The sequence below is a fragment of the Lepidochelys kempii genome, chromosome 11 (genome assembly GCF_965140285.1).
Source record: "Lepidochelys kempii isolate rLepKem1 chromosome 11, rLepKem1.hap1, whole genome shotgun sequence".
NCBI lineage: Eukaryota > Metazoa > Chordata > Testudines > Cheloniidae > Lepidochelys > Lepidochelys kempii.
This window is the reverse complement of record NC_136390.1, coordinates 9,658,030-9,667,274: the sequence shown is the minus strand read 5'-3', so window position 1 is coordinate 9,667,274 and position 9,245 is coordinate 9,658,030. Positions and strand designations below refer to the sequence as shown.

Below are 9,245 nucleotides of genomic sequence, written 5' to 3'. Positions count from 1 at the left end.
GAACAAAAAGATAGTCTATGCCAAAGGAGCTTACAACTTCAAGACAAGACAAGAGCTGGATACAGACAGAAGAGAGAATACAAGTAAATTGGATGATACTAGTCAGGGCGGCCTTACTGTTGTCAGCATTTTCTGTAGGCATCAGACAAAGAAAAGTTTTGCTGAGGAAACTCTGTATGGGCCTCCTGTCCCCATTAGAAGTCTATATGGCCCAGATCCTCAGACATTTTACTCCTGCGGAAATTCTGCAGAGCTGCTGGCTGTCACTAGGGGTCGCTGGACTCTACAGAGCCCAGTTCTCCGGCTTTCATCCAGTGGAGATGGAGGCTTTCCATGCTTTGGCTGCCTGGCTTGATCCTCATCCATCCAGGGATGGTGTTACCCAGAGTTCTTTCAATCCAGAGCTCTTGGTAACTTACTCTGTGCAAGGTGGAGTCAGGAAATAAATCAATGGAGACAGCCATCCGACCAATAAATGGCTGGCAAAACCAGTACAATACAAGACTGCTCTCACTTAAAGGGATACTTTATTTAGTTTCAAGCACTTACGCACATCCACAACAGGTTAGTAAAACACTCCCAACCCTTGATAATGACTGAAGTTTGGTGTGGCTCTTGAGTGATACAGTGGCAGCCATCCGATTGGCCTGTCTTTCAGTTATCGTTGAGGGCCCTAAACTGATTCCATGAAGTGAGCCCCAAGAGACCAAACCTCTCCCCCCTTATTTATCCTTGTTAGTAGACAAATGAAACACCTGTCAAAAATCTTGTTTGGCAAAAAGTTTCAAAAGCTAAACAAGAGGTTTCCTCAGATTCCTAATTTGGCAGATGTATTCCTGCAGAGTCTGCATGCCTTGGGGCCCTAACAGACACATCCCAGAAGGCAAATATAGATAAGCTTCTTGTTTTTCTCCTAAAACACAGACCCGAGCATGGTCAACGGAGACTTCATGAGAGAGGGGTGCAGAGTCAGACAAAGGTTGAGCAAGAGGCTGAGTCTTCCTGGCGTAGTCATGCTAAGGCTGCACAGGCCTGCAAAAAGGCCCAGAAGTTTGGCTGCTGTTAGCAACAAGTATGATGATCAATATTACAATATCAGTAGCGGTCCCTGGCCTTTAACTGGTCCTCCAAAATCTCCCTGTACAATGGGAGAGGGCCTGGGAGACCTGGCTCTGGCAAAGGGTGAGGAAGGGCATGACCGTAAAGAGGCGGGGTGGAGTAAGAAGAACATGAGTACTTGTGGCACCTTAGAGACGAACAAACTTATTACAGCATAAGCTTTTGTGGGCTACAGCCCACTTCATCGGATGCACAGAATAGAACATACAGTAAGAAGATAGATATATACATCCTGAGAAGGTGGAAGTTGCCATACAAACTGTGAGAGGATAATTAGTTAAGAGATATTATCAGCAGGAGAAAAGGCTCTGTGGGGAGAGGGGGGATGCAGGTATCTGGGCTCTGGAACCCCCCCCCCCGCCACTTCCAGCATCCCCCAACTGGAACCGGGTTGTTACAGGGGTTTAATTCTCTACTCCTGGGGGAATTTCCTGTTGTTGTCTCTATTGTGCCGTACTTGTCGACAGATCCAGTATTTTGAAATAAATTACCAACATAACCTAAACTGGAGTGCTTACACTGTGTTCTTGTGACAAAGAAAAGATGCAGAATTTTAAGCCGTGTGCAGGATTGTTTGGGTGAAGAACTGCCCCGGGAGTAACGTTTAGGCACCTCTCTACCTACGGGCGTTTCACTTTCCTGTTAAGCTTCGGGGCCCCCTTTGCTCATTAGTTCCCTGGCGCCCTGCCCCGCTCATGCCCAGCTCCGTTCAGTTCCCCCCTGGCTCCTGCATTTCGGCTGGGGCCGCGTGTCCCTGAAAACAAGGGCCCGGTGGGAGGTGGAGGCTGGAGGGGGAAAGCGGCCGGGAGGGGGGGCCCTAGCGAGCGCCCACGTGGCCGCGCCAAGAGCGCCCCCGGCTCTTGCAGGCAGGAGGCGGGCGGGGCCGGCTCCGCTCCGGCCGCCAGAGGTCGCTGTAGCCCTACGTCTCCGCTCGGGCCCTGGAGCCCGGGCGGGCGGAAGTTGGCTGGAGAGCACTTCCGGTGAGGGGACCCGGAAGCGGAAGCGGCTGGGCTCGCCCCCAGGGTCGGCGGCGTGGTCCGGTGTAGCTGGTGTGCGAGCGCGGAATGGCGGCGGCTGGGCCCTCGGCCTCGCTCCCGCTCCTTTCCCTGGACCCGCAGCTGCAGCGCGAGTTCCAGGACAAGGTGTTGCGCGTCCGCTCCGGCAGGGGGACCAAGGTGAGAGCCCGGGCCCTGCTCCCCGCCGGCGGGCCTCCGCCCCCTCGGGGCCCGCGCTGGCGCTGCCTGCCGGGGGAGGCCGCGGGCGAGCCGGCCGGCCGGCCGGGGGCTCCGTCTCCTCGCCAGGCGGCTCCGTTCCCTTCTCCCTGGGGCTGCGGAGTCGCCTCTGGACCGAGTCAGTGTAGCGGGCACTGGGGTGTCGGCGCGGGGGCTCGGCTACGGAGGGAGACATTTCAGACGCCGAACAGCCATTGAATCGCCCTCCTCTGCCCCCCCCGCCCCCGCGGTCTTCCTCCCCGCCCCCCGTGGAGTCGAGGAACAACGTCCAAAGTCGCGCAGAGCCGCGATCGGGAAGATACTGGGCCGGAGGGTTTTGCGTTCAAACCCCAGCGGGTGTATTCGTGCTGCGACGGTGAAAACTGTACCTGCTGGGAAACTGGCTATGGAAAGAAAACAGGAAATCGGTCAGGGTTGCAGCCTGCCTTGGAAGATGAGACTGGGCATTACTGTACTGGGACCTGATCGGTGGCCTTTTGTCTCCTTGTGTTTAACGTGGTGGTTGTGCGTAAATGTTCCTGGGTTTTTAATGTTACCTGTACTTTTCCTATTCACAGCATGAGAAGCTGACTCCTGGAGTAATTTATTTAGGGCATATCCCTAGGGGCCTTTATGAGCCACAAATCCAGGAGTACTTCAGCCAGTTTGGAACAGTCACCCGACTTCGACTTTCAAGAAGTAAAAAGGTAAAAATCATAATTGCTTTGAATTGTTTAGCTTTCTAATTGCAGTTATTACTGAGTTTTTTCTACTTCCACCAGATCCTCACATTCATTTAATAAACTTTCCCCATTAGAAGTGAGCACTGGCCAGGGGCTATCTGCATACTGGTGTCCTCATTATTTTTTTATTATCGTTTCCCTGAACTTCATTCAAGGCCCTATCCTACATTAAGATGTAGGAAGTAGCGGTCTTTTTCCATTGTCTTTATTCATAGGTGTGGATAACACCATCATCAAAATCACTGAAGCTCTGACCCTTGGATTAATCTTTAACACCCTCTCACTCCTTCCCACATTGCCAGGGTGTTACGAAGTCTAACTTCCACAACATTTCAAAAATCCAATTCTTCTCTATCTCAATGGCTAAAGCACTTTTCTCTGTCCTTATCTCCAGTCTTGATTGTTGCAACCTTCTCTCCAGCCTCCCTGACTTCCCTTCCGTCCATCCAAAATGCAGCTGCTAAAATCTGTTCTCACCTGTCTTTGTGCCCTTCCCTCTGCCCACTTTAAGTTTATATAGCCACCAAAAAATGCATATGACCGACGAAATATTGTATATTCTTGTTGCACCCCTCTTCCCTTTCTCCTGCTTTGCCACAGCCTCAGTTTTTCCTTTCGTTCATGTCGATAATTAAATTTTAAGATCTGTGGGGCAGGGTTTTGTAAAGTGCAGAGCATGCTTTATGTGCTGAACAAACAAAAATAGTTAACATAGTTATCAATGCTAGGACTTGGATGATAGATCATTTAACATTATGAAATCCTCACATCCTGGACAACATCCTTCTCTTGATTTCTATCTTGAGAATCTTACTGATGTGCAGTCACACCAGCCAATGTATAAAAGCAATATGGAGGAACACAGACTTTAAAAATGGTCTGCTGTTTATACCAGGGTCTGAGAAAACCTGAAATAGCCCTGCTCTTGTTTCTAATTGTCCATTCTGGAAACGATGATAGCCTCTCAGAACACACACAAATGTTTGATCTTCAGGAGTTCAGTTTTTTCCATTTCCTAACTTCTAAAGCCATTGATTGGTTTCACACAAACTTCACTGCCTCAGAAGTAGACTTTTACTTGGATATTTATAATGTCTTGTTCCAGAGGCTGATTGAACTTTGGTCATGGGCTTTAAACCATTGAATTTAAGTTACTGGTTTGAATCCAGCTCAGAGGGTTACTGAAGATAACTGTATTTTGAAGTCTCATCATTGACTTATAAGTAACAAGTTATTGGTTCTATCCGTTTTGTAGTGTAGAGGTATCACTTGAAGTGGAAACCCTGTTGGCAGTGTCAGAACAGGGAAAAGACTTGCTGTTACCTCTTGCCATAAAGGTGGTCATTCCAGATAAAGATAAATAGGCAGGTGTTATGAGGAAGTTGCCCCTGGTTCTGTTTTTAAACAGGGCTCCAATTCCAGTGCTGTAAATCTAGCCCCTTTCATCAGAACAAACACACTTAAGTGAGAAACGTTAGAGTAGTCTAAATCCAGTGTAGAATTCTGAATGAATATAACAGGAGGGACAGTGCTTTTAAACTTCCTGACTACTTTGTAATACAAGTGGCTGGCTTTAGATCCCATCTACTGAAAGAGGAAATGCCCCTTCACCTCATGGCATAACTTTTACTTAGTAACAAATATAACAAAACTAAAAAGCTAAGTAATATTTGTTTCCCTAAATACATAATGCAGAGCTATTTGTTTCACATAAAGATAAGCTTTTACAGAGTCTATCTTGTACGTCGTCATGGGCTAATTCTGCCCTAAGACACGTGCAATGCTTACTGAGTTTACTGGGAGTTGTCTTTGTTGATCTGAGAATGGAATATGACCCTTGAGTGTGAAAAAACAATCTAGCATAGTTCTCAGACATAATGTGTAAACATAACCTAGATTTCTGATACCATTGTCATTGTCTGGCAGACTGGAGACAGCAAAGGCTATGGATTTGTAGAGTTTGAATCAGATGAAGTTGCTAAGATTGTTGCAGATACCATGAACAACTACCTGTTCTGTGAAAGACTCCTAAAGTGTGAGTATATGAAACACCAGTGAGACAGGGAAATGTGTGCATGTGAGTGTATTGTTTCCTGGGAAGTTAGGGAAATTTTGCGTTTTCCTGTTAGAGTTTCAGCATCCGATGAAGTGAGCTGTAGCTCACGAAAGCTTATGCTCAGATAAATTGGTTCGTCTCTAAGGTGCCACTAGTACTCCTTTTCTTTTTGCAAATACAGACTAACACGGCTGCTACTCTGAAACCAAAGCACACAAGGAGATCTTCTAAGTGAATATCACTGATTCTCTTTGCCTTTCTCCATGTGTGTTTTCCCCCCCTCCCACCCATGCACTCCATGCAGTCTTATGATTACTAAGACTGTCTAAGATTTCCAAAGGGGTCCGCACCTACATTTGAAATTTTTTAGGGGTCCACAAATGAAAAGAGGTTGAAAACCACTGTCCTATTCTGTTCATTCCCTCTGAAGCATCTGGCACTGGCAACTGTCGGAAAATGGGCTAGATGGACCATTGGTCTGACCCAGTATGGCCATTCTTATGTTCTTAACTCTTGATTTAGTGTGATGTGCTCTATGACACAGGTGAATTTATGCCACCTGAAAAGGTCCATGAAAACCTCTTCAGAGGCAGTCAGAAGACATTTAAGAAGCCATCGCATCCGGCAGTCAAGCGGTATAACAAGAAACGAACACCCCAAGAGAAGAGAGTGATGACAGAGAGACTACTAAAAAATGAGAAACGGTTACGAAAGAGGCTGGCTGAGAAAGGAATAGACTATGACTTCCCTGGATTTGTAAGTGGAGGTTCTTATGGTCGCTTGGTCAAGTATTAAATTCTAAGTTTGTGTCTAAGATTGTGCTCAAAAGAAGAAAGTGTTGGATCCATTATACGAGATTAATCTAAGAATGTTACATGTAATCTGGAGGTTGGTGCAGAGATTAAATCACAGTGAGGACAGCGTGAGCACTCACAGAAATCATAGTGACTGATTGCTGGATTGTGCGCTCTGCCAAACTTGGGCAATGTCTACACTACGGACCTTACTGTGGCACAGCTGTAAGGTCCGCCCTGTAGCCACTCATTGCCGGCAGGAGAGAAGTCTTCTGCTGGCATAGCACTGTCCACACCAGCACTTTTGTCGGTGAAACTTGTCAGTCAGGGGTGTGTTTTTTTCACACCCCTAACCAACAGAAGCTTTACTGACAAAAGTGGTAGTGTAGACGAAGCCTTGTTCTTGCTTTTTTTTTAGAGAAATGTCTTTAATGTTATACTTGTTTAATAGGATAGTGACTGACCTGAAAAATTATCTTTGATTCGTGTCACTGTTTGCTATTTTCCACTACTTATCTATCCAAGATACTTGTAAAGACTCCTATTACCATAGGACCCAAGCATCTGTGTCTTTCAATGTTTGTCTTCATGCCAGCTCTCTCAACCCCTATTTTATCCCTATTTTATAGATCTGAGGTAAAGACAGAATAAGTGATTTGCTCAAAATCACCCAGGAAGCCTGTGGCAGAGAAGCCAAATATTCCAAATCCCAGGCTAGTGCCTTAACCATAGGACCATCTTTCCTCTACTTAGATAGCATATGGTTACAAAGCAATGGGATGAAATACTTAAATATTGCAGGGTCCCATTGTATATCTACTGAGAATACACAAGATACCGTTTAAGGGTTCTCTTATTTCTGAGATTTGATGTATATGCTAAATCACATTCCTTGACTTCTGTGGCACGATAGGCCAATTTACTGGTTCAACAATTGGTACAGTAAAGGTTTTATAACTGTGAAGGAAAAGTCTGTTGGCTAAATTAGGAGAATTTCAATAACTTTGCCTTAGAAGGCAATTCTGTGTAATGAATTGCTTGATATGTTTCTTTTCATAGGCCGCACAGATGCCTCAAAAGAAAAAAAATGTTTCAAATTCAAACTCGAACCTGGACATATCTCTGAACAGCCAGGTAAGATTCAGCTGATCTCAGTGGGTTTCATGCAGTCTAAAGGCACCAGAACACGTACTTCAGACACATGACTAGTTACTGTAGTTCCCCAGTTAATTTCTTGAGCCTGGGCCCTGTTGTGCTGGTGAGACTGACTTTGTAGCAATAACAGTTGCAGTGTGGGTTAGAGTGCACACTTCTGAATGGTAGGCAGCATGTGCTGTCTGGAATAGCAGAGGTCCTAAGTGTTGCCTACACTAGAAAATTTTACCAGCCGAAGTTTTGCTGGCTTACTGTTACTGATAAGGTATGTTGACGGATTGCACCAAACGTGGCTGCTTGTGCTGCTCATGCATCATGTCCACCACCATCAAAACTCATGTTGCACTATGGGTAGGCATCCCAGTGTCCTCCATACCAGCTTCTGGCTTGCTACCGTTTAGGAAGTTTACACTCTGTATTGTGGGATAGCTGCTGTATGTTGTGGGATACCCTCATTCCTCTCAAAGGGCTGTGAGAATTTGATCTCAAATTCCATAACTTCCTATTCCATCCCATTATCTACTGCTCTTTTACATGCCATTTTCAACTTGTCTCTGCAAATATGGATAAAGCACACAGCAGCTCAGGTCTCTTCTCCAGCCAGCCACTGTTAAAGAGAAAGTTGCATTGTGGGATTGTTGCTGGAGGACTCCTCATACTCGTACAGCTATGTGGGCGTCCACACTAGCACTGTGCCAACAGATGGTTTATTTCACTTGAGGAAATGGCAATAATTATGCCAGCAAACATGGAGGGTTTATCAGCAAGACTCAGAGTTGTGTGTGAATGGAAGCCTGGGCCAACAGAAAAAGTTTTTTGCCAGTACAACTTCCTGGTGTAGACCAGGCCGCAGTCTGCTAATCAGGTATAAATAAGCTAAAAGATGTTGGGAGCTGCCATCAGCCATGTAAAACTAATAGTGATATGATCAGAAAAGTCAGATTCCTATGCTTGAGATTCCACATGTTACAGTCCAAAAGTCTAAAGAACACTGAGGTTTCACCTACTGCTTAGACCTGTCAGAATGAGAGTTTTGAACACTGCACCTCAGCCTTCTCCATTTTAATATACACTTGGAAAGGTCTGGCTGTGTGTGTGTGAGGGGTTGAGTGTTGTTATTTGGATCCACAGGAAAGAAGGGTCACAGCAGGTAACCGTGCTGTGTGGTATTTCTGGATACTTGGGGTGAGGTTGGCTTGTCTCTTGTGAAAATGGCAGAGGCAGATATCTGAGGGGCTTGTAAAAGTAAGAAAACTAAATGCACAGGGAAGGGGTTGTGTTTTAAAAAATATTGCCATTGGGATGTGAAAAACGTTATGTGACTCTGGATGTGACTCTGATTTATAAGGGAGCAATACCCCTGGTTCTTAAATGTCTTTACATTCTTCATGACACTTTCTGTTCATCTTTATTTTCCCTTCCTTAACCCTCTGAATCAAGGAATAATTTTCTTAATGCCGAAAAACTAGAGCAACTCATGATATTTGTTCAAGGGTATAAAAATTAATCTAATTCATATTTCCCCTGTACCATTGCTATAAAACGCATATCTATTTTAATATGCAAAATCGACGTAGTCTATTTAGAAAGCTCTCCAGTTTAGAAATCATTCTCACTTGCTACCTTTTGGCAGTTGTTCAATGTGTGCAGGGAATCAGGCGGGGGACGGGCTTGATGCCATATAGGACATGTCTGTTAGGGAAGCTGTCCCTCTAATGGTAACTACCTTATTTGGTTTATCTAGGACCCCACCCCAGTGTGTACACCCACAGCCCTTGAGCGTCGGAAATCGCAACCAGCAGAAGCTGATGAAGATGAAATAACCATCAAACTGCCTCCAACAAGCGTAAAGAGCACCGCTCAAAAGACCAAGAAGACAGCGAAGCTGCAGAAAAAAATTAACCCAAAGAAACGGAAATAAACAAAGCTGAAACCTCTGTAGCCAAGTTTTCCTTAACTCCAAAGGATGTTTGCAAGCTGGAACTTCCTGTGGTTCTTACTGACTTGTGTTCATTCTTGGTTTGACTAGAACAGTGGATCTCAACCTTTCCCATATCAGGGGGCCCGTCCATCTAGTCTGGAGGCATTCCCACTTAGCATCAAGGGAAGGGTAGCTGCAGCCCCCCCATCCGAGAATCCCTGCTATAGAAGATTCTCAGAACACTCT

The 9,245-nt window shown here is 45.6% G+C and overlaps 1 protein-coding gene across 1 annotated transcript; it reads left to right on the top strand.

Moving 5' to 3' along the window:
• The first annotated feature begins 2,105 nt into the window (after positions 1-2,105).
• NIFK (nucleolar protein interacting with the FHA domain of MKI67) lies at positions 2,106-9,015 on the top strand. The gene is made up of 6 exons (XM_073305072.2): positions 2,106-2,294; positions 2,909-3,037; positions 5,000-5,108; positions 5,674-5,885; positions 6,983-7,057; positions 8,823-9,015. The coding sequence occupies exons 1-6, from the start codon at positions 2,184-2,186 to the stop codon at positions 8,997-8,999; spliced, it is 813 nt and encodes a 270-aa protein (XP_073161173.1). The 5' UTR covers positions 2,106-2,183; the 3' UTR covers positions 9,000-9,015.
• Positions 9,016-9,245: the final 230 nt, after the last annotated feature.

What these genes read in the sequence shown, in the direction of transcription:
- NIFK (XM_073305072.2), top strand. Translation starts at nt 2,184, where the DNA reads ATGGCGGCGGCTGGGCCCTCGGCCTCGCTCCCGCTCCTTTCCCTGGAC. An exon ending in GACTTTCAAGAAGTAAAAAG is followed by an intron (nt 3,038 to 4,999) that starts GTAAAAATCATA and finishes ATTGTCTGGCAG; the next exon opens with ACTGGAGACAGCAAAGGCTA. An exon ending in CTGTGAAAGACTCCTAAAGT is followed by an intron (nt 5,109 to 5,673) that starts GTGAGTATATGA and finishes TCTATGACACAG; the next exon opens with GTGAATTTATGCCACCTGAA.